Source organism: Narcine bancroftii, chromosome 1, assembly GCF_036971445.1.
Source record: "Narcine bancroftii isolate sNarBan1 chromosome 1, sNarBan1.hap1, whole genome shotgun sequence".
NCBI lineage: Eukaryota > Metazoa > Chordata > Chondrichthyes > Torpediniformes > Narcinidae > Narcine > Narcine bancroftii.
The window spans coordinates 441,313,011-441,339,005 of record NC_091469.1 but is presented as its reverse complement, the minus strand read 5'-3'; the positions used below and the strand labels follow the sequence as shown (position 1 = coordinate 441,339,005).

The window sequence follows — 25,995 nt, the reverse complement described above, 5'->3', positions numbered from 1 at the left end:
GAGAATCCTGATGGGGCAAGTTTCTTCGGCAAGACACTGAAGTGGTTGATTAAAAGGAATCAGTTGTGGGAACAACAAATCTCTCTCTGAAAACCAACAAGAACCGTCCTGAGCGGTGACCATTTACCTCTCAAGCACCAAAGCCTGGTGAACTTTATAAATACTAAATTCTGTGCACAGAATAAGAATTGCTTGCAACCAGTGAACTTGGAGAAATGAGAAGTGAGGTTGGACTGTGAACCAAAGAACTTTTCTGAACTTATAGACACATTACACACACATGTGCTTAGAATTAGAAGGCGGTTAAGTTAGGTTAGTTAAGTTAATAGTAATAAGTTAAAGTTTTATCCTGTTTTCATGTTTAAAGATAATTAAAAGCAACTTTTGTTTAAGTGACCATTTGTCTTGGTGAATTTCTATTGCTGGTGGGTTTTGGGATCCTCTGGGCTCATAACACTAGAAAATGCTGGAAATAATCAGCAGATTATCTGTAGAATGATTTACAGAATTGTTGTTTCAGGTCAAACTCTTTGTTAGAATGGATTTATGCAAGATTGGACATGTGTATTTGTTCAATGGTCACTGTTGTTTGTATAATTGGATTGGTGCCACAGCATTAAGAAACTTTGCAGCTGAAGACTGCATTTTAGGCCTGAGTTGGGTGAGTTGAGTTTGCCACAAGTCAAAGGTCCATTGGGACCTGGCCACAATTTCTTGATTGTCCATCTGAGAGGTATTTCAGCCTTTGTAATTGCCAACTAAAACCAGACAGTTTGGTTTTGCATAAGAAAATTATATGGTTATCCACCACTCTGGAAATGTAATTTGAAGTATCATCCTTGTCTGCATGTTCTGATTTTTGCAATTACATTCTAACAATGAATGCTTTTACAAAATATGTCATCCATTACTATTTTAATTTTTAAATGAATTATTTGATTAATTTATAAATGCAGCATGGTAACAGGGTTCTGCCAGTCCACAAGCCCGTGATGCCCAACTACTCTGATAATTTAAATAGTTATTAGCCTGTTAAGGATTTGAAACATGCAATTCTGATCTGAAGTTGCACCATTGGCTGTGGTATATTAAATGATGTGCTCTGTGCTTCGCTTGATTTTCTTGTCCCTGATTTATTTGGTTATAATTTCCTCCTTGGTACATTTCCTTTTTAGACAATTCTTTTTCTCCAGCAGATGCTGCTCGACCTACCGAGTTCCTCCAGCAGTTTGTTATTGCACTAGATTCCATCATCTTCATTCTCCTGTGTGTCTTTTTATTTCTGATTGCCCTTTCAAGTTTTCTTTTTGATTCTGTATTTACATCATGTTCGTGATATTCTAAAATCATGCAGTATGCAGTGTTTTAAATAATGTAACAAAAGACATTACATGCAGTCTAGAGCAACTTTTTTTTCCCCTGTGTTCCTTGATGTCCTCCACAGAATTCATTTGTCCACGACCATTCGTGTCCCATGCAAAATCTAAATCTCCCAAAGAATGCCTGGGGTGCCAAGTGATATAGAGTCGATATTGATTGGAGCAGTTGTTTGACTGGAATGTCTTTGAAAACTGCTTTGAAACCCACCAAAATTCAGTGACACTTCCTGCTCAGTGTTGAATGTTATCTTTTTTGGATCAGCTTAGCTTTTGTGCAGTAGAAGGTACATTAATTTTGAGACAGCTGAAAAATGTCAGATGCTGGAATTTGGAGCAAAAAAAAAATCTGCTGCAGAAAGTAAAGGATCAGTCAGTATCCGGGAGAGAAAGAATAGTCAACATTCTAGCCCTGAATCCTTCATCAGTAGCTTTGAAATGTGAGGATGATCTACAATCACTCTGTGAACTGTTCAAGTGTGACCTCTCAGCAGTTCTAAGAGAGCTCGATCCCCTTTTATAACACAAATGAAATATATTGAACTCGTCACTTTGAATGACAAAAAAATCCATTCCTGAGTTTGAGTGAATTTCATTTGCCTGACTGAATTGATTTTTGGATTGAGTGTGAAATAGCAAACTTGTATTGGGAGTTGTAAATCAAATGGAATTATATCATTGCATCTGTGATAAATAGTAATTATTCTTAATTAACAAGAGATAATTTTGAGATAATTTTACCATCCCTTTCTTTGTTGCAGTGAAAGTTTCTATAAACCAGTGCCTTTATAAGGAGACGTGATAAGACCACCACCCCTTTTTCCAGCAAAATGGGTGGAAAATATACCCGAACTGTAACAATCTTAAATCCTGCACCAAGTCTTCTATCAGGTTGTAAATAAAGTTAAATGATGAGTATGTAAACTTTTCATGCAAAGATTAACTTGGGCAGAATCAAGTCTATGTCCTGTTAACTACTGGCGATGGTGAGGGAATTAGAGATGTTTAAAGGAGAATCCCCAACAATGAATTGTGTGCATGGATTGAAATAAAAATAATTGCCCCATAATATTTTTCAACCAACATGAGAATCCAGCCAAAGATCTTGTTTAAACTATTGTCAATGGCCTCCTTAAAACTAGGCTCTGATCTCTAACCAGAAATATGTAAACATATAAGGTTTTTTGGACCATCTATTTAGCCTCGTGATCTTGGTGTTTTCCCCTCTCTATGGCTCCTCTATCTGCACAGCAGTGTCTTCTTAAAACTCATGGATTTGGTCAGCTGTTTGTCACATCATCTCCTCTTTCTTGGTTTGTTATTCACTTCTTTATCTTTCAAAAAAGATTTTTATGCTGTTCATTTTGAATTTCTTTTAAAATGTATTTCTCTGTATTTTACAGTGAGAGAGAAGCGGAAAAGCCTTTATATAAATCATGTAAGTAACACTGTATTGATGGATTTCTGCTCTGCCTTCAGTGCTCGACATTTTATTTTTGTTTCTTTAACCAGCTTTTGACTTGTTTCTATGTTTAGAAAACTCAAAAATCTTAAGTAGGTCTGTTGGTTATTTTAAAGTTGCTCTTTTAGCTGTGGTGGCTATCTTTTGTGATTTTGATGCAAAATTAAAAACGATTCTGAAAGCAAGCTGATTATTTTGCCAAGTCGATAGTTACTCCTATGTTTCTATACTGAGCCCTGAGTGTGAAAACGAACCTGTTCGGTGTGCAAGGTCAGCTAATTTAACTTTGAACCAAGGCAACGATTAAACAAAATGACCTCCAAATGCAGAATAAAGCCGAATTCAAGCAATATATATCTGCGGAATTCAAGCATGGCTTCATGACTGAGCATGTAGTGAAACAAGTATTTTACCTTGAAAGACAGATGTTTACTCTAAAGATAAGGAGAGTTGCTATCTTAAATTTTTTTGTATCAAAGACATGGCTAAGAATGATCTCTTTAAATGTGGCTTTTCTTTTAATGAGAAACCAAAGGCAAAATCATAAATAAAGGTTAGTTCATCAGGTGACCAGGTAGCCTTTGGATTGGAAGTGGAAGAGAACAATGTGTGAATTTAAGGTTTGGTTAAAAAAATAAGGAATATTGGCATGTAATGAAAATAAATGTGGGAATAAGAGTGTGAGGGCAGAATTTTACATTAATTGCTTCCTTGATCTTGGCATGACCTTCATTTTTCTCCTGTCTGTTTTTGTTTTTCAAGTTTTTCCTTTATTCTTAAAGCATTTGTTACACTAATCGTATGGACTGTTTGTGCAGTGCGGTAAGGCCCTTTTCTTTTGCGGGTTTTCTTTTCTCCCGATGGCATGGATGTTGTATTTAATTTTGAGTCGTTGCTCTCCTTGTGTAATGCTTTATAATTCGGCTATTGTTCTCATTTTCTTCCATTTAATCATTTCTCTTTTCACTTCTTTGTTCCTTAATTATCTCTGAGAATCTGTGTTAATAAATTATTATAACCGCTGGAAGCATCTGAAGCATATAGCAAGGAAAGCTTGTAGAACAGGCTTTGATGGCATAGGGTGGAGAAAAGGGCTCAGGTCCGAAGTATTGGCTGTCCACTGCTTTCCATCACCTGCTGAGTTATCTCAGCACTTTTTTGTAATGTAAGTGTTCCCCGGCAGACAGATAAGTGAACTTCATGTATAACAGACAAATGCTGCAGGAACTCAGCAGATCTCACAGCATCCATAAGATGTAAAGATGTACTGGCGTTTCTGGCCTGAGCCCTTCCTCAGGGAACCAAACTTCACGAACCAGATCTTTCTGACCCAATCACGGTTTCTCAGGTGTCCTTGTGCTCTTCCCTCCCCAGTCTGGAAGTTGGGTGCCTGTGTTGTCAGTTATATATCTCCTGACCTCCTGCACCCTGGTCTGAAAGACAACGGAGGCTCCAATGGGGCACTGAGGAAGTCCTGCTCCCGTAGACCTTTCAAAAGCTTTGATATCCACTTAACTCTGCTCCCCGTTTTGCTAGTTGAAAAAGCAGTGTGTTATTTAATTGTTTTAAAATGTCTCCGATAGTTGGAGATATTTAGATTCTCTTAAAATTGAAGTTGTGTGAAAATTGTATGAAATTAAATATGTTTAAAAAATTAAGTATGTCTGAGAATATTAACAAACAATAACAAACAAACATGTGATTCCAGTGTTCTGAATTGTTTATTGTCAGCCTTGACATAGTAGAGCAGATAGTGTTGCAATAAAAGTGCAGATATAGTATGGCATGAGTCCAAAATGCAGGGGAGAGTGTTAAAGAGAAAAGTACTCTTAAACAGTGCAAGACTGAGGCATTTAGCCATTTAAATTGAACCAAGTGCTGGTCTTCTGCACACCTGCTGTTAACTGTGGAGGTTCTGGCCTGACTGATGGCTGAATCCATCAGTTCTCTCTGTTGTGAACTTCACACATCGCTGACATTCCTCAGCTTTTCAGCTGGCTGCATCAAAGATCTGATCGACCTTTGAAGGGTGTTTCAGGGCGGCGAATAAAAAGCAAAACCGAAAATAGAGTAGTGGAGGTCACTTGGTGAAATGTAATCTGTCTGGCTCGTTTCTTCTGGTGAATATGGGTTTCCACTTCTCTGCCAGTAGTTTGCTGAAACCTTATGACATATAAATTTTGCTGTCAGTAGAGTCAGGGCTTGAATGTGAAGGGGACTTTTGTTGGCATGTCATGAATGTGGGTTGAGGTGCTGGCCGACTTGGTCTGAGGTGTATCTTGTTTCCTAGCATCCTCCAGGGCAGATGAGAAGGAAATACAGCTCCTGCTCCACCATATTCCTGGATGACAGCACTGTCAGTCAGCCAAATCTTAAATATACCATCAAATGGTGAGTACCAGAAGTGCTCATTGGGGCAATTTCTCAATTATGGTGTCATTTAAAAATTCACAATCAGGATATATACTTTGACCAAATTTCAATATAGAGGATTGCAGCCCAATTCATCTTTAAGGCTTATCAAAATACTGATTTTAATTTTTGATATATTCTCTATTCAAGGCAACTCAACACAAAATCAAGTTAAAACAATTACTGTTTTGCCTGTTGGGGAAAACATTTGGTCATTTAACAGAATCTGATTTGATATCAAGGATGTAGAACTATGGAACATTACAGCAAAGAAACAGGCTCTTCAGCCCATCTAGTCCTTGACAAACTATTGGCCTATTCTCATCGACCTACCCCTGTACCATTTTCCTCCATACCCCTATTCAAATTTCTCTTAAATGTCAAAATCAGGCAGACTCCTGTCCACCGGCAGCTCCTCTCTGCCACTCCCTTACCAGCCTCTGACTGAAGAAGATCCCCCTGCTTTCGCCCTTAATTCATGTCCTCCTAGTTCTTGTCCCATCCAACCTCAGTAGAAAAAAGGCTGTTTGCATTTACCCTATCTTTTCCCCCTCATAATATTACATGCCTCTATCAAATTTCCCCTCATTCTCCAAACTTTAGGGAATAAAGTCCTTTCCTATTTAGCCTTTTCCAATAACTCAGCTCCTCAGGTCCCAGCAACTTGTGAATTTTCTCTGCAGAATTTCAATCTTATTGATATCTTACTGTGCTGTACTTAGGGTAATACAAATGGAAACTACTGTAAAGTATTTCCTGTTAAGGTGGGAGGTGGGGTGAATTCATTATGAGAGTTGATAAATAGCAGGGAAATTAATATGGGAATGGGACTGATTGGAATGCTCTGGTATAGGATTGAAGGGCTGAATGGTCTCCTAGTGCACCTTAAGAAAATGTCTGCGTTCACTTTTAACATTGGAAAACTTGAGTATTGAAGCATTGGTTTGTTGCTCCATGGCTCTCCATGTGATTGCTGTGAATATAGTTCAAATGGCAAGAAAACAAGAGGTGTGCAGGGTGTAAATGCAGAAAATGCTGGGATTGCTCAGCAGGTCTTGCAGCATCTATGGAAGGAAAAAGAAAATGAACTTCTCAGGTCCATGACCCCCCTCACCAATCACAGATATGTAGGAAGCTTGGTGAACCAACATTACAGAACTGTTTTTATTTTTCTTATGAATCGATCTTAACTCTCTCACCTAAGGCTGCAGTCGCTCACCAGTAGTCCGTGTGGAAGTCATGGTAATAGTCTGGCTACCCCTAGATTGGACGAGTATCAAGTCGCAATGTTACTCTCAGACCTTCCACCAAACATTGAGGACTATATAATCCAGTGCCTTCTACCTCACTCTCCTGTCAGCCTGCTTTGCCACATGAGCCTAACTGAGTCTTTTGAGAAGATGACAAAGAAATGATGAAGGTGGAACCATAAATGTGTGGTACATATGAAGTTATGCACTTTGGAAAGTCGAACTTGAAAGCAAAGTATGTGGTTAATGGCAGGATTTTTACCAGTGTTGGGAAACAGAGAGATCGTGAGGTCCAAGGCCATCGATCTCTCAAGGTTGTTGTGCACATTGATAGGGTGATTAAGAAGATGTATGGTGAGTTGGTCCTCATTAGTTCAGGGAATGAGTTCAAGGGCCGCGAGGAAATAGCCCCTTTTAAATTGCAGTACCTGGGTAGCCCTCCTGGGACCTGGGTGCAATTGCTGGGGCAAAGATGCTGGAAGCACCTTTTAAATTGCAGGGGATTGACCCATTAAATTTAAGGGGGATCCCACCCCCGCAATGACTCATCACCGGAGGTACTGCCTGATGTTCAGATGCTGGCTGCCCGGTGATGCATGCACTCAAGCACTGACGTCACTGGCATAAGTGGGTCGGCCATTTTCATTTTCAAATCGCCTGTGGATGCGACCTGGGTAAGTTTTCTGACTACCTCGGAGATAGGTCAGGGACCCAGTTGGATTCCGGCGAGGTTGACCAGGTTGGACCCTGAGGCACCAACTGGGAAAATTGCCCGGTTAACCCCATTTTACACGGCTGTTTGAAAGGGCCTAATGATACACCGCTACAAAACTCTGGTTAGACCTCATTTGGAGTATTGTCTTCAGTTTTTGTCACCTCATTACAGGAAGGATGTAGATGCTTTGGAGATTTATCATGCTGTTGCCTGTATTGGAGAACATGTATGAGGCAAGGCCCTTCAGCTCACAGTGTTGTGGGAACATAAAACCTATTCTAACAGCTGCCTAGAATTTTCCCACTGCATAAACCTCAATTTTTCTCTGTTCCACGTGCCTACCTGATAGTTTCCTATTGTACCTGCCTCCATCACTGTTGCTGCATGCATCCACCACTCTCTGGGTGAAGAACCCCCTGTACTTACGCCTAAGCACTTTAAAACTATGCCCCTTTGTCTTTGCCATTTCAACCCTGGGAAGTTGAATGCCTCTCATTAGCTTGCACACCTCTAACGGGTCACCTGTCACTCAAAGGAGAAAAGACCAAGTTCGCTTCACAAAGCATGCTCTCCAATCCAGGCAACATCCTTATAAATCTCCTCTGCATCCTCTCCATAGCACCCCCACCTTTCCTGTAATGAGGCAACCAGAACTGAACACAATATTCTAAGTATGGTCTAATTAAAGTTTTAGATAACTATATCATTATACCTCATGCCTCTTGAACTCGACCCCACAGTTAATGAAGCCAACAGACTATATGCCTTCTTAACAACACTATCAGCCTGTTCAGCATCTTTGAATGTCCTATGGACATGGACCCCAAAATCACTCAGTTTGTCCACACTGCTCAGAGTCCTCCCATTAACATTGTGTCCCTCCGAAATGAACCACTTCACACATGGTTAAGCTTCATCTTCCATTCCTCAGCCCAGCTTTGCATCCTTATCAATGACCCTTTGTAAACTCTGGCAACCCTCCAGACTTATCCATGACACCACCCACTTTCGTGTCATCTGCAAAGGGCTAGGGCTCTTCTCTTTGAAGTGATGAAGGATGAGTGGTTACTTCATAGAGGTACATAATATTATGAGGGTCTTGCAAAGGGTGGACAGCCAGCAGTTTGTTTTCTGGGGCAACAATAGCAAATACCAGAGGACATCTGTTTAAGGTGAAAGGAGCAAAATCAAGGGAACACTTTTTTTTTACTAAGAAAGTGGAATGCATTACTGTGGATGGAGGCTGGTACAATGGGGAAAATTCAAAGATAGGCACATAAATGTAAAAAAAAAGTGTTATGACTGTGAAGTAGGAAAAAAATTAGAATGTGGTAGAATAGGTTTACAGCAGTTGGCACATTGTGGACAGAAGTGCCTGTACTGTGCTCTCATGTTCATTCTTGACCCTTGCACCTGGAAGGTAACACACCAACTGCATGCCCTGTTTGTAGGCACAGAAGAGCCTGTCTATTACCCTCCCATTGAATCTCTTTCCACAATAGCTCTGCTGCTCTTTGCCCTTCCCTCTTGAGCAATTGAGTCACTCACAGTGCCGTGATCTTGGCTACTGCTGCCTTCCCCCGTGAGCCATCTCCCCCAACAACATCCAAAGTGGTGGTGTCTGTTTTGGAGGGAGATGACCAGAGTAGGCTCCTCCCTGCCATCTCTCCGCCTGTTGCTCACCCATTCATTCCCTAAGGCCCTTGAACTGCTTAACCTCTTTCTGATGCTGTGAACTAGGATTTTAGTGAAGCACAACACATGAATCCTGCAAAATATTGTCAATATTAATTAAGGGCCATAAATTATGGCTTTGCCAGCAAAATCTATAAAAACTCAGAGAAATAAAGAATATCTTGTCCCTACATCAGTGGTTTTCAAACTGCCCCCTAAACTCACATTCCACTTTAAATAATCCCTATGCCATAAATGCTCTGTGATTTAAGGTAGTATGTGAGGGGGGAGGAGGGGAGAAAGGTTGAGAATCACTGTTCTGGACCCAATTGTTACTGAAATATTTTGGTTGAGAAAAATTGTCATTGGCCCATTTCCTTTGGAGTTTTGAAACCGTGCACGTAACAAGTCAATTAGGTACAATTGAAATCTTTTTCTTTCCACTCACATACCACCTTAAGCAATCCCTTACTAATCGCAGAGCACTTATGGCATGGGGATTGTGAGTTTAAGAGGCAGTTTGAAAACCACAGGTCTACAGCTTAGTTATACTTAGGGATTCTGCCTCATTAATTTTTAAATTTAGACATACAGCACGTTAACAGGCCCTTCCGGCCCAAAGGAAACATGCAGACACAGACTCCTTATAGAAAATAGCAGATTCCCTATTATTGAAACCAGCAGATTTATATGCTTTTACCACTTTCTGATATTCTATTAATGAAGCTTTGAGAGAATGCCTCGTCTTCTGGAGACCAACAGATGAAATTTGGCTGTTTGAACCCTGTCACTCACGACAGTGCTGGAGCCATTGTGAGAAATCAGGGAATCTCTCAGCAATTTTCGAGCTGCTGCTTTCTTTCCAGTGCATGTGTTTCCATAGTGACTCCTCAATGTTGTTTCAACTCTCTCAGTTTTTTGTTCTTTTGAGGGAATGTGCAGGATTGGGTATTTAAGCTGATATTTTATGAAAATTCTGTGCCCGCAGTCTTGTTGCATCACTATAATATTGTAGCTCAGAAGTGTCCAACATTAATCTCGTCCCTCAAATCTCCAAACTGGGAGCCAGCTTTTCAAACCCATTCATCAGAATTCAGTATTCCACCAATTCATTCTGAAGTTTGATAAAAATCTGAATGCAGGGAACTCCAATAAAATTTGCCCTGCCTCGCAGATTCTGATTTAAATCTTTGTGCTAAGTGGAAACCATCAGTTCTTTATACTAAATTTATACTTGCACAAAGACAGATTTGCTCCCACTCTGTCATTCCAGTGGGTTCAGTTTACCATTGATGTGCAGGTGATATTAACAATGTCATCTACAGTTAAAGACTGTTGATATGCTTCAAATTTGATGCTAAAACTTATTTTTCTTTATAGTGTAGCTCTTGCAATATATTACCACATCAGAAACAGGTAGGTTGGCTTTCTAAAATAATTAATTTAAACTGTTATTGGATCCTTATTAATCATCTATTTACAATCCAATATTGCTATCACATTTTTCCTCAGAGATTCAGACGGACGAATGTTGCTAGATATATTTGATGAGAAGCTGCACCCTTTGTCGGTTAGTATTTTTCTCTGTGTTTACTGTGGTGTTGAATGAGCCCAGTTTTGAGATGGGATGATACTAGGCAATACTTGCAATCCTCCAGTCCTTTCCCTCTGTTTAAGCCCCTTCAATATGATCAGATCGTTTGACCCTTCTTCTGACCAGACCATTACTGTCCTTCAGCCTTTACACAAAGAACCTGACAGTGACACTGATCAACACTGCCTTTGTTTCTCCCTCATTTGATAGCTGTCCTGTGTAACCTTTGCTAAAAGACCAGAGAGTGAAATTTTTAAAAATGTTTTGCGGCTATTCCATTAGTTTAATCAATTCAGAAACAACCCAAATGCTTTGGTTGGCACACACTTTGGCTGAATGTGAACCTTCTTCAGTTAACATTGGAGCATCTCGGTTCAGTTTGAATTCGCCAGGAGTTGTAGCTTCTACTTTAATAACCCTGATGTGTAATGAATTCAATTATCCTTTGTTGAAGTCATAGAATTTTATAGCACAGGAACAGGTCTTGGCCCAATTCGTCCATTCTGACCAAATTGTCTATGCAAGCTATTCCCAGCTAACTGTGTTAAGCATTTATCCCCCTGAGCTTTTCCTATCCAGGTACCTGCCTAACTGTCCTTTAAATGTTATAGTTGTCTCCACCTCTCCCACTTCCTATGGATGCTCGGTCCATTTTCTTCCAAAACATACAGGGTTGTGGGTTAACTGGGTGTGATTGGACTGGAATCAGTTTCGACCATGTTAATTTTAAAATGTATATATCCCAACCTCTGAATGAAAAATGTGCCCCTTTTAAATCTTTTCCCCTCATAGAGCCTGAGAGCAGTACAACTCAGAAACAGGCCCTTCAACTCCTCTGTCTGTGCCAAACTATTTTATCGCCTGTTCCGATCGACCTGAACCCGGACCTGCCTACTTGAAGCTGAATCCACCTCTTCTGTTGCCAGCTCATTCCACACACTCACCACTCTCTGAGTGAAGAAGTTCCCTTTACTGATACCCTTAAATTTTACATTTTACACCTCTCACTCTTAATCCATGTCCTCTTTTTCTTGTCTCACCCAACCTTAGTGGAAAAAAGCCTGTTTGCATTTACCCTATCTATACCCCTCAGAATTTTGTATACCTCTATGAAAACGCGACAGGGAATTAAGTCCATACCTATTCACCCTTTCCCTGTAATTCAGCTGCTCAAGATCTGGCAAATTTTCTCTGCACTCCTTCAATTTTGATAATATTTTTCCTTCAGTTAGGTGACCAAAACTGTACAAAATATATAATCCAAATTTGGCCTCACCAGTGGCTTGTACAAATTTGACATAACATCCCAACTCCTGCACTCAATACTTTGATTTATAAAAGTCAATATGCCAAAAGCTCTCTTTATATTCCTATCTACCAGTGATGCCATCTTCAAGGAACTGTGTATCTGTATTCCCGATCCTGATACTCTACTGCCTAGTATAGTGCCCTACCATTTGCAATGTAAGTCCTACCCTGGCTAGTCCTCTCAGAGTGCAACTCCCCACACTTGTCCGTCTTAAATTTGATGTGCCATCTTGCAGCCTATTTATCCAGCTGGTCCAGATCCTGCTGCAAGCTTTGAAAGCCTTCCTCACTGACCACTACATCCCCAATCTTTGTGCCATCTGCAAATTTACTGATCCAATTTAACCACATTGTCATCTAGATTGATGATGTAGATGACAAACAACAATGGTCCCAAATATCAGAGCCCTCCCTCCTGCATAATCTTCTTAGCCAGGTGATAAGTTATATTACCCTCCTATTTGTCATCTTAAATCTATGCTCTCCAGTTTTGATTTCCCTACCATGGGAAAAAGACCATGACTCTTCCCCTTATCTATGCCCCCTCCTCAGCCTCCTACAGTCCCAGCCTTTCCTTATAATCCAAACCTTCCAGTCTCTAATATTCTGATGAATATTTTTAATGTCCTTTCTTGCTTAACGTTATCCTTCCTACAGCTTTCCTATATCATGGAGATATAAAACATAGAAGCAGACACCTCAGTGCACTGAGTCTGTGCTGACCATTCAGCTAACCCATTTTATTCACCCCACATTCCCATCAATTTTGCTTCTCTGCCCAGAATCTACCATTCATGCCCATTCAGGTGGTCATTTACAGTGGCCAAATTAATCCTCTTACCTGCACGGTTTTAGGATGTGGGAGGAAACCAAAGCGCCTGGTGGGAACCCAGGGGGAACATGCAAATTCCATGCAGATGGCATCAGAGGTCAGGATCACACCCAGGTCACTGTAATATGAGGCAGCTGTGCAAATGTGTTGTCCAAAAATGCATGGCAAGGACAGGTTTGACATCAGCCTCCCTGCAGATCTAGCTCCCATGTGCTGATGCCTCCCATCAAGTTTCTACCTTGCCAAATTCTCTTGAAACAATAATCCATCATGAATTGGCGCCATTTAGAGAAAGGTATTATGGCACAAAGCAAAATATTTGTAAACCGTGTCTCTTTGAGACTTATTTGTACCTTTATTTTTTTGAATGATTTTTATGATTTAAAATCATCTGATAATAATTCCTTTTATTTTGACAGAAAACAGAAATGCCAGTAGATTATGACCGACATGATCCGGAACAGAAACAGATATATCGTTTCGTTCGAACGTTATTCAGTGCGGCTCAGCTCACTGCAGAATGTGCTATTGTAACTTTGGTGAGTATGCACTGTTTCGCCATGATTAAGTTCATATTTGCTCTTGCTGGTGGCCAATGTATATTAACTGATTCAAATGTGTATGATTTTGTGTTAATCTTTCATGGGCTATTTATCATTTAATTGCCAGTCTTTGATTCCAAGCTATCTGATGTCTTTCAGTTCACTTCTATCAAGCCTTTTCCAAGGGTGTTTATTTTGAATAATATTCATATCCTACTGTTAAAGCTAATGATGTTACATTTAGTGTTTTTTAAGGGTGATATTGTTTGACCTCATTCCTTAGATCTGATACCTTCCTCCTGTGAATAGAAACAAACTGTTCAAGAAATTGCCTTTGTAACCTCTGAAAATTCCAACCCCCGCCCCTCAATGGAGAAAACTCAAGGCTTAATGAGTGTTCTCACCAGTTTCCTTCCATTCACACAACTAGTCATCCATTTGCACCTTATGGGTGCTTCCTTTGACAGATTTCTCTATTTATTGCATTCTCCTATAAAACAATAACAATTGGATTTCACAAATAATGTAATTTGTAAATTTCAATATGTTATGGAGAGTCCAGAAAATGTGCCAAATTCATATATTATTTCCTTTTTCCCTGCTCTATTTCACCAGCTAGTGGTGGACAAAATGGATTGAATGAAGCCAAGGGAATCCCCTATTCTTTCTCAAGATTGTGTCGTGAGTCTTGGACCTTGCCCTTCCGTACTAATCGGAAAAATATTCTGACTGGGTCCCGGTGCAGTTAAGTTTATTAGGTTTATTCGGTTTATGAAATAGAACAAATGGCCTTGGGCTAAATTGCTCACATTTTTATCACTGTTGTCTTGTACAAAGCCAAGGGGAAATCTTAACAGAATTAGATAGATTTCTGCATAGTATGGGAATAAAGAGCTATGAAGAAAAGGCAAGTAGGTGGAGACAGATATGCCTTCTTCTATTGAATTGAAGTAGCAAGCTTGATGGGCTGCTTTTGCTCCTATTTCCTATGTTCTCATGTTGCCATTCCTAATTGTTAAACTATTAGTTATGGTGTATCCACAGAGTAATTATTTCTTAATTACTTGTTTTTCCTTTTCCTCCCTCCTTGAAAATTGCAGGGCATTTTAGCATATCTCTAATTTTAAAGGCTCAGTCACAATGTCTTTTTGAATTCTCCGAGGAGAGTCAATGTAGTGAATTAGAATCACTGAAGTTGCTTTGTCCATGATCCCTCTTCAGTTGATTACGCCTGATCAATGAAATGGCTATGGTTTTTTCAAGTCAACCAATAAATGAACTTTGATTAAAAATCTAAGTTTAGCATAAAAGAGATTGGCAGTCAATGCAATATTGGTTCACAACAGGCACGTTTTTGTTCTTAGCTTTTCAATTCTGTATTTTAAAAAAACAGCTCTTTTTGATTTTTTTTAAAATATGTGGTTGAAACAACTCTTCAGAAAGAAGGCTGAGAGTAAAATGAATAACCTCTATTGTGACGCAAAGTTCTTTACACAGAATATGGAGAACTTCACAGCACATGGAGTAATGGCAGGGCAGACTCGATGGGCTAAACAGCCTATTTCTGCTTTTGTCTAATGGACTAATCGTGAAACATTGACTAGTGGTGGCTAATGTTGAATTCCAGTGCAATACATACTCAGCTCACCTTTTCCATATCCCAGCCAAAAACTTTGGGTTGGGAGGGGAAAAAAAAATTATTGATACAGTACATTTCCCCATATCCAAAATTCTGAATACCAAAAAGATCCAAAAACTGAACTTTTTGCGGTGCTGACATGATGTCACAAGTTGAAAAAAAGAATTTCTAGTGTTTGGTGCTGCATTTATCTCACTTTGTAAGCAGAGATAAAGTTTTTTGGTACGTATTAAACATTATCTCATGCTCAAAGGCTCGCCTTGTTTTTTCTTGTTGTTTTACCACTAATACAAGTATTCTGCTGATGCTACTGAGCTGCTCAAAGCCATTATTCTGATAATCGATAAAACAAATAACTGAAAAACGTCTGGTCCCAAGCCTTTCGGATATGAGAAAACGTACTGTACAAGAGATGGACTATCTTTTAATTAACTGTTTTCAGGTGTATCTTGAGCGACTCCTAACGTATGCAGAGATTGATATTTGCCCTAGTAACTGGAAACGGATTGTGTTGGGAGCTATCTTGCTTGCATCCAAGGTATGGGACGATCAAGCTGTTTGGAATGTGGACTACTGCCAAATCCTTAAGGATATCACAGTGGAAGACATGTAAGTTCCGTTGATGAAAAATTTATTCAGTAGTAATTTCAAACTTTGTAACACTCACTTTTCAATTCATATTTAAATTTGGCATACAGGTATACCCCGTTTTACGATACTCAAATTGCGAAAATGTGCTTTTACAAAGAAAGCTGTATTTGCTTTTACGAAAGGGTTTTCGCTTTTACAAAAAAAATGCAAGCCGTTATAGAGGCTGCACGTGCACCTCAAGCAGCTCCTTTCCTGGGAACTGTGGAGCTGTCACAGGGCAGCCAGTGGGGCGGTCACAGGGCAGCTGGTAGGGCTGTCAGCACACGGCCGGTGGGGCAGTCACAGGACGACTGGTAGGGCTGTCAGCATATGGCTGGTGGGGCAGTTACAGGGCAGCCGGTGGGCCAGTTTTCTTCCTGATTCGGTAAGTGAAACTGCACTGTACATATGTTATTTCTATTTTATATATTGTATATTTATCATATAATTCCTGCTTTTACTATATTTAATGTTATTTCAGGATTTATGTATTATTTTGTATGATTTGGTAGGTTATTTTTTGGGTGTGGGAATACTTGAAAATTTTTCCCACAGAAATCTTTGCTTAATGCCATTTTGGCTTAAAAAAGGTTCCATAGAAATGCTCTAGTTTCTTAAAGTGGGGTACACTTGTAATTCATCCTGGACACCATCTTCCTCTAGCCTCTTCCCTTGATATACAAAATTAATGTGTACAAGTGGACATTGAGAAAGGAGTTGTTTTTTATCTCTCTCTCTCTCTCTCTCTCTCTCTCTCTCTCTCTCTCTCTAAATTTTATTTTTTTAAATTTAAATTTAGACATACAGCACGGTAACAGTCCCTTTTGGCCCACAAGTCATGCTATCCAAATACGCCCAATTAACCAACAACCCCTGGTATGTTTTGAAGGGAGGAAACTGGAGTCCCCAGGGAAAACCCACACAGACACAGAGAGAACATACAAACTCCTTACAGACAGCGCAGGATTCGAACCCAGGTGGCGCTGTAACAGTTGTGCTAACCGCTACACTAACACTCTCTCTCTCTCTCTCTCTCTCTCACTCTCTCTCATTCTAATTCTTCCTTTAGAACCCTCTGTAAACTTATCTGTTTCATCAAGTTTATGGTTATTCTTTGTATTACTTCCATCGTGACCTGATGTCAAATTTTATTCGCTCTTGCACTCTTGGAAAACTTTGAAACATCTGGCTACAATCAAGGTGTTGTCTGAATAAAAGTTGTTGACCACAACAGTTCTCTTTCCCTTTCTGAGAGCCTTTTCTTCACTGCTATTTCCAGTATTTTGTTTTTAGCAGGAGGCTATCCTTATACATTTGATCAAAACAATTTTTCCAATATGAAAGAGGACAACATAAATGTAGCATATTTCCTCTGTTTTCTGCAAGTAAATGACTAATGAGATTATTATAAAGGTTTTTGATTTCACAGTAAACAGAGGTGATCTCCTGCCAAGATTTCAATTGCTTTGTTTTCTCTCATCCATCAGCAGTGCACTTAAAAATTTCTGGAACTTTTGTGAGCTCTACAAATATTTCAGTGATTGGGAATTACAAACAGAATAGGCCCTCATTTCTGATGTGTGCCACATGTGGATCACGCACCTTTCTGAAAACATTGGGTTGGATTTTCCAGGGCGGCTTTTACAATGTAAGAGTGGCACAGTGGTGCAGCTACAGCCATGGCCTCAGAGCGGCAGAGACCCAGATTCAATCCTGGCCTTGGGCGCTGTCTGTGTGGAGTTTGCAGTTTTGATAGCATTGATGGATCTGCTTTAACCAGAGAGCAAGGCTTCACCAAGTTTTCCACTTCCCTCCTGCCGCACCCCCACTCAGTCACCTTACATGTGTAAAGGCCCTTTTTCTGTGGCAGTTGGAATCCAACCAGCTCTTTCCCGCACCATCTGAAGCCCTCGAACTGAACTGGGTTTATTCACAAGTTAGTAATGCGTACAGGTGGTGCCATGATGAGCTAGGGCTCATTGTGTTACAGCTTTGTTTGGTATTTTCCTTCAACAAGAATATTTGCATCTGGACAGAAAATTTGTTTTTTAAATTACTTTTATTAAGCTGATATATTTTATGATGTCTCTATTTTGCAATTTACCTGCAACAAGAGATTGAACTCTTCCTCCACTTTTGTTCCTTTCCACTTTTCTGAAAGCTCAGATTTTTAGCTGTCCATCTACTCTGGTTCCAGAGTCCACTGATACCTGCTTAAATGCCCATTATGTGTGGGTGATTGTTAACTTGTGTTCAACCGGTGGATCATAAAAGTAACCTGAAATATCCCTCTTGATTACAACATATCTGAATTTTAAAACAGGGAGCCTATATGCCAACCAAAAATTTGTACCAGTGTTTTCTTCCCTTTCCAAGCATTCTGAAGTACTTTGAAATGAAATGAGAGTTTAGACAATTAAGGGGATATTTAATAGAAGCATTCAAAATTCTTAAAGGATTTGACAGGCTAGATGCAGGAAGATTGTTCCCAATGTTGAGCAAGTTTAGAACCAGGGGTCACAGTTTAAAGATAAAGGGGAAGTCCTTTAGGACTGAGATGAAGAAGAATTTTTTCACTCAGAGGGTGGTGAATTTATGGAATTCTCTGCCACAGGAAGTGATTGATGCCGGTTCCATAGCTATATTTAAGAGAGAGTTAAATTTAGTACTTGTGACTAAGGGGATTAGGGGGTGTGGAGAGAGAGCTGGAACAGGGTACTGAGTGGATGATCAGCCATGATCAAAATTAATGGCGGTGTAGGCTTGAAGGGCCAAATGGCCTACTCCTACACCTATTTTCTATGTTTCTGTGTTTCTATTAACAGAAACATACATACAATATACAGATGCCCCAAAATCCTTACCAGTTGCTGCCACACAGGTACTAAAGCTACACCAATTATAACAGTATACATTATATTTCTGTAAAGTACCATTAGACAAAAAAGAGATAATAAAAGGAAAAATAAATATTCATGGTTTCGTTTAGTGCCAAAAAAAAAAGAGATTCAGTCAGGTAGATAGTCCTTAATAATGCATATTTTTACCTTTTTGTTCATATGTAAATTTGTACCTTTATAATGCCAACTCTATGAAATTAAACTCTCCTTGGATGAACAACCAGTCAGGAATGTTTTTAAGGAGTAAAACACGTAAGTCTCCAGACATAGTGATTGAAGTAAAAGCACAATGCTGGAGAAACTCAGCAAGTCAAACTGTGTCCTTTATATAGCTAAGATAAAGGTAAATAACCAATGTTTCAGGCTTGAGTTCTTCATCAGGTACAAGCAAAGTGTAGGCAGGCACTTGAAGAAAATGGTGGGGAATGGAAGGAGCACAGGGCCACAATCCAACAGATGTCTGCTTCTCCCCCCTACTGCCCCCACCTTTGTGTTTGGGCACCTGGCTCTTCCCTCTGCCCCTCCCCACTGTTGGGTATCTAGCTCCTCCCCTCTGCTCTGCCCCCCCACCATTGTGATCAGGTGACTAGCTCCTACCCCCTCCCCGACTATCATGTTCTGGCACCTGTCTATGTTTTGTTGATACCTTGAACTTCCCTTGTTGGCTGGTGTGCTCTCCCTCCTTATCTACCTATCACCTCCTACCTGTGGGACTGTGCTCCTTCCCCCCACCATTTTATTCAGGCACCTGCCTACACCTTGCTATACCTTGATGAAAGGCTCAAGCCCAAAACATTGGTTGTATATCTTTATCTTTGCTATATAAGTATACTGTTTGACCTGCTGAGTTTCTCCTGCATGGTCCTTAGAAAAATGTTTTTAGCTTGCTTGTGGCCTTAACCTATGTTTCACAATGCATTAGGTACTCCCTTCGACTTTATACCGAAGAACTGATGAGTGTGTTCTTTGCTGTTTTTAACATTGAGAGGTCTAATTCACTGAGGGGAAAAATAACAGTTGACCTTCCAATTTTTCTCAGTGAATCCTGTTAGATGATCTTAATGACCTTACTGACTTCCATTTCAGTGTAGACAAGTGTACTACCAATTAGTCTCATTTTTGTTTTAAGCCACAATGGTTAAGTTGCACAACTGAATCAGAATCTTGTTCTGATATGGCTGCTTTTCAACATCCTATTTGAAGAACACATATTAGCGTCTCAACTGTATCACAGAAATTATTTCAGTGCTGCCTCGGTATTTGTAATGTTAGTTGCTGCAACTACTGAAGTGGGAGCATGGACATGGGACAAGAGCATGAAAATTAGTTTTTATATTAAGATTTTAAATGTTTTTTTATTTTAAGTAAATTACAGCTTCATAGCAGCTAAGTAAGAAAATTGTTGAAGGCAGGGCAGTAGGCGGCATCCAGGGTGTGTTATCAAACTAGATCCAAAAGTTGGTTTGATGACAAGAAGCAGAGAACAGTGGGGAATGAGTGATATTTCTGATTGCATCTGTGGTGTCTTTGAAAAGTTGAATGTGGTAGGATATAGAGTAAATGACAGGGTCCTTCGGAGCATTGATGTACAGAGGCTTCAGATGCAACTCAATAACTTGCTGGAAGTGGCATAATTGGTGGATATGATAATGAAGAAGGGATTTGGTATGGTTGCCTTCATAGAACATTGGGATGTCATGTTGCAGCCATGCAAATATTGGTTAGACTGCACTGAGACTATGGTGTTTCATTCCGGATGACACAGAAAAGTGTCAAAAGAAGAGTGCAGGAGGGTTACCAGGGTTTTGCATAGAATAGAGGGATTGGACAGGTTTGGGTTTATTCTCACTGGAACGTAAGAGCCCTTTATTTTTTTTATTTAGACATGCAACACTATAACAGAATCAGAATGTATTGTCATGAAGTTCAGGGTTTTTGCAGCAGCGTCCAAGTGCAAATGTTCATATTATAACCATCTGACAACATTACTATAATTTTTTTTTTAAATAATAGTCCATGAAAATTAAAGCAGTGTCTTTGGTTCAGTGATTATTCAGGAATCTGATGGCAGCGGGGAAGAAGCTGTCTTTGTGCCAGAGTGCTCATCTTTAGGCTCCTTACCTTTTTCCCAATGGTAGCAAAGTGAAGAGGGCATGGCCTGGATGGTGGGGGTCTTTAGGATAGAGGCTGCTTTTTTAAGACACCACCTCATGTAAATGTTCTTGATGGAGTGAAATCTGGTACCTTTGATGTCAAGGCCAAGTTAATAATCCCCTGGAATTTATTCTTGTCCTGAGAATTGGCACCTCCATACCAGGCAGTGGTGCAACCAGCCCGAATACTCTCTATGGTGCACCTGTAGAAGTTTTTTTTAGAGTTTTTGGTGTCATACCAAATCTCCTCAGACACCTCACAAAGTATAGCCGCTGGCAAGCCTTCTTTGTGATTGCATCAATGTGAAAGCTCTAGGACAGATCCTCAGAGATGTTGACACCCAGGAATTTGAAGTTCTTGACTCTCTCCACTTCTGAACCCTCAGTGAGGATAGGGTCGTGTTCCCCTGACTTCTTCCTGAAGTCCACAATTGTCTCTTTGGTTTTGCTAACATTGAGCACAAGATTGTTATCAGCGAACTGATATATCCCTGTACATTTCCTCATTGCAGTTTGTGATTCTGCCGACAACTGTGGTGTCATCGGCAAACTTGTAGATAGCATTGGAATTGTGCTTGGTCTCACAGTCATAGGTGTATATGATCCACCGTCAATTACTCCAAAAGTCGGGAGGAGTCACGTGATGGAGTAGTGGCCGGACGGTGAACTCCAGCCCTCTCCAGAAAAGTCGGGAAAAACAAGAGAAAATACAAAGGCACAGAAATACAAGTTAAAGAAAAGTGAGTATAAAGGTGGAAAGAAGATGGAGACAAAAGGAGAAAAATCAAAATCAACGGAAAGAAGAGAGGAAGAGAAGACAACGGAGGAAAAAGGTGAAGGCCTTACCTGTCCGAAGAGGCCCGCTGTGGAGAGAGGACCCCACTACCTCAGGTCGGTAGAAAAAGAACTACAACAATGGCTCACAGAGCCGAGTAAAAGTGCGCAACCGCGCATGAAAAAAAACACACCGATGGGAGGGGGGACCAGCTGGGGAGTCGATCTCCACAGCCGGCAACGACAGCTGCAGAACACCTGCAGCAAGAAGAGACCACAGAAGACAATGGAAACAAGAAAGAAGAGGAGGAAAGGGCATCAAAGAAACAACAGATGGCCAACCCAGAGGAAGAATACAGTGAAATAGATAAAGGGAAAGGCAAGGTAAAGGATATACTTGCTCTTGTTAGAGGATACATGGAGTCATTTAAAGAATGGCAAACACAGGAATTCAATGATTTAAGAAGAAGAATAAACAACACAGAAAAGAAAATAAATAAAATGGATATGACCTTAACAGAAATGGGGAAAAAAATGGACAAGATGGAAGAACGGGCAATAGCAGCAGAAATGGAGGTAGAGGACTTAAAAAAGAAATTGGAGGAATCTAATAAAAAAACTAAAGAGACACAAGAATTACTAGCCAAAAAAATAGATATAATGGAAAATTATAACAGAAGAAATAACATAAAGATAGTGGGCCTTAAGGAAGATGAAGAAGGCAAGAATATGAGGGAGTTTATAAAAGAATGGATCCCTAAGGCCCTAGGATGTCCAGAACTACAGCAAGAAATGGAAATAGAAAGGGCACATAGAGCATTGGCCCCTAAACCACAACCACAACAAAAACCAAGATCGATTGTAGTAAAATTCCTAAGATATACTACAAGAGAAAAGGTACTGGAGAAGACAATGGAAAAAGTAAGAGAGGGCAACAAACCACTGGAGTATAAAGGGCAAAAAATCTTCATTTATCCAGATATAAGCTTTGAACTCCTAAAGAAGAGAAAAGAGTTCAATACAGCAAAAGCGATTTTATGGAAGAAAGGATATAAATTTACACTGAAGCATCCTGCGGTATTGAAAATATTTATTCCAGGACAACAAAACAGACTGTTCTCGGATCCAGAAGAAGCACGAAAATTTGCAGAACAATTACAAAAATAAACTGAGGGATGGAGACGGGTAATGAGAGCAAAAATGATCACGATTGATATGTATGTGGGTAAAGACAAAAATAGACTGAGGGATGAAGACGGGTAATGAGGGTAAAAATGACCACGATTGATATGTATGCGGGTAAAGAGGTATAAGAGTGAATAGAGACAATGGGCATACGTGAAAGTATCTGTAATTAGAGGAAAACATAGATAGTATAGACAAGAATTAATAAGGGAAGGTAATGGAATAGAGAGAATAAGGAGGGAATTAAAAGAGTGACCTTTGTGACATATAAAAAGTGAAATCTTTTCTGGGGGGGGCTGGGTGGGGGAAAAGAGCGGTCACTGCAAAATCAGTTGACGTTTGCGAGTGGATTTGCAAATCCAAATGGAGAGGGGAGATGTGGTTGTCTGACAAGGGATAAAGGACAACTCAGGAGGGGAAGGGGAGATTGGGGATAAAGAAGATAGAAATAGGAGAATAAGGAAAATGTTGGATGTTGTAAGAATGTTGTCTGGTAAAGAGTTGAAAATAAGAAAACAGAAATGGAAAAGGAGGAAAGGTAATGATGGAAAAACGGAAAGAGAAGATAAACAAAATATAAAATGGCTACGCTGAACTATATGACTCTAAATATTAATGGAATACATAACCAAATTAAAAGGAAGAAACTACTAAATTTACTGAAAAAGGAAAAAATAGATATAGCATTTGTCCAAGAAACACACTTAACTGAATTGGAGCACAAGAAATTAAAGAGAGATTGGGTAGGACATGTAACAGCAGCATCGTATAATTCAAAAGCAAGAGGAGTGGCTATATTAATTAGCAAAAATGTGCCATTTAAAATAGAAGAGGAAATAATAGATCCAGCAGGGAGATATGTTATGATAAAATGTCAGATATATTCGGAGCTTTGGAATCTACTTAATATATATTCACCTAACGAAGAAGATCAAAAGTTTATGCAAGATATCTTTTTGAAGGTAGCTAATACGCAAGGGAACATACTAATAGGAGGGGATTTCAATCTGAATTTGGATCCAAATATGGATAAAACGGGGAAAGAAATTAACAGGAAGAACAAAATAACCAAATTTATAATTAAATCAATGCAAGAAATGAAACTTGTGGACATATGGAGGAAACAAAACCCAAAAGAAAAGGAATACTCATACTACTCGACTAGACATAAAACATACTCAAGGATAGACCTATTCCTGTTATCAGCCCACATTCAAGGGAGAGTTAGGAAAACGGAATATAAAGCTAGACTATTATCGGACCACTCAACCCTGTTATTGGCAATAGAGCTAGAGGACATCCCTCCAAGAATGTATAGATGGAGATTAAACCCCATGCTACTTAAAAGACAGGATTTTAGAGAATTTATTGAAAAACAATTAAAAATGTACTTTGAAGTAAATACGGAATCAGTGGAAGATAAGTTTATACTATGGGACGCAATGAAAGCATTCATTAGAGGACAAATAATAAGTTATGCAACCAAGATGAAGAAGGACTATAATCAGGAAACAGAGCAGTTGGAAAGGGAAATAATAAACATAGAAAAAAAATTAGCAAAAAAGGAAGATACAACCAAAAGAAGAGAATTGGCGGATAAAAAAATAAAATATGAAACATTACAAACATATAAGGTGGAGAAGAATATAATGAAGACAAAACAGAAATATTATGAACTAGGTGAAAAAACACACAAAATCTTAGCATGGCAGCTTAAGACAGAGCAAACTAAGAAAATGGTATTGGCAACAAGGAAAAAAGACAAACAAATTACATATAATCCAAAAGAAATTAAGGAAAACTTCAGAGAATTCTATGAACAATTATACCGAACTGAAAACGAAGGGAAAGAAGGGAAAATAGATGAATTTTTGACTAAAATTGAACTACCAAAACTACAAATAGAGGAACAAAATAAATTAACAGAACCATTTGGAACAGTAGAAATACAAGAGATAATAAAAAATTTACCAAATAATAAGACACCAGGAGAGGATGGACTCCCAATAGAATTCTACAAAACATTTAAAGATCTAATAATACCGCCCCTCCTGGATGTAATCAACCAGATTGATGAGACACAAAACTTACCAGATTCATGTAAAACAGCAATAATTACAGTGATACTAAAACAAGGGAAAGATCCACTCTCACCAGCGTCATATAGACCAATATCTCTGCTAAACACAGATTATAAGATAATAGCTAAACTATTAGCAAACAGATTAGCAGAACAGGTACCGAAAATGGTAAATTTAGACCAAACTGGATTTATCAAAAAAAGACGCACAACAGACAATATTTGTAAATTTATTAACTTAATTCATGCAGTAGAAGGAAATAAAGCACCGGCAGTAGCAGTTGCTTTAGACGCAGAGAAGGCCTTCGACAGAGTAGAATGGAATTACTTGTTCAAAGTATTGCAAAAATTCAGTTTACCGGAGAAGTATATTAATTGGATTAAAGCATTATATGAGGGACCGTTAGCGAAAGTGACAGTAAATGGACATGTATCAAAGCAATTTAACTTAAGCAGGTCAACGCGGCAGGGATGCCCACTATCACCATTATTGTTTGCGCTAGCTATAGAACCACTAGCAGAATCGATAAGAATAGATAATAATATAAAAGGAATAAAAATAAAAGACAGGGAATATAAAATCAGTCTATTTGCGGATGATGTGATAGTGTACTTAACAGAACCAGAACTATCAATAAAAGAACTATATAAGAAATTGAAGGAATATGGAGAAGTGTCGGGATACAAGATAAACGTAAATAAAAGTGAAGCAATGCCTATGAATAACGCGGATTTCTCAAAATTTAAGGAGGAATCCCCATTCAGATGGCAAATGCAGGCAATAAGATACCTAGGTGTGCAAATAAACAAAAATCTAGGCCAATTATATAAACTCAATTACAATCCACTAATGAAAAAATTACAGGACGATTTAGAGCATTGGAAAGAACTACCACTAACACTGATAGGAAGGATAAACTGTATTAAAATGAACATTTTTCCAAGGATACTATACTTATTTCAGGCATTGCCAATACAACTGACAGAAAAATTCTTCAAAGAGTTAAAGAAAATAATAAGGAGATTTTTATGGAGAGGGGGGAAACCGAGGATAGCACTAGATAAATTAACAGAATGGTATAAACAAGGAGGCTTACAATTGCCAAACTTCAAAAATTATTATAGAGCCGCACAATTAAGGTACCTATCAGATTTTTATCAAACAAGGTAAAAACCAGACTGGACGAGACTAGAATTAGATAAAATAGGGGAAAAGATACCTGAACACATATTATATAAATGGGACGAAAAATTGGTACAACATAGAACTTCTCCAGTATTACACCATCTCCTCAATATATGGAAGAAGATTCATGTAGAAAGAAATAAAATAAATTATCAAATACCAAAACTAATATTGACGCAAAATAAGCTACTCCCTTTTACAATAGACAACCTTTCCTTTAGAAAATGGGAAAAAAAAGGGATTAAAAGAATAGAAAATTGTTTTTCAGGAAGTAGATTCTTAT

General features: G+C 39.1%; 1 protein-coding gene across 3 annotated transcripts in view; it reads left to right on the top strand.

The window, feature by feature from the left end:
* The window catches only part of ccny (cyclin Y), a 278,342-nt gene that overhangs the window by 219,395 nt on the left and 32,952 nt on the right, over nt 1–25,995 (top strand). For all 3 annotated transcript variants that reach the window (XM_069914412.1, XM_069914414.1, XM_069914413.1), the window contains exons 3-8: nt 2,780–2,814; nt 5,129–5,229; nt 10,270–10,305; nt 10,402–10,459; nt 13,043–13,162; nt 15,247–15,413. In XM_069914412.1, the coding sequence (XP_069770513.1) occupies nt 2,780–2,814; nt 5,129–5,229; nt 10,270–10,305; nt 10,402–10,459; nt 13,043–13,162; nt 15,247–15,413 (517 nt within the window). The remainder of the gene's footprint in view (nt 1–2,779; nt 2,815–5,128; nt 5,230–10,269; nt 10,306–10,401; nt 10,460–13,042; nt 13,163–15,246; nt 15,414–25,995) is intronic.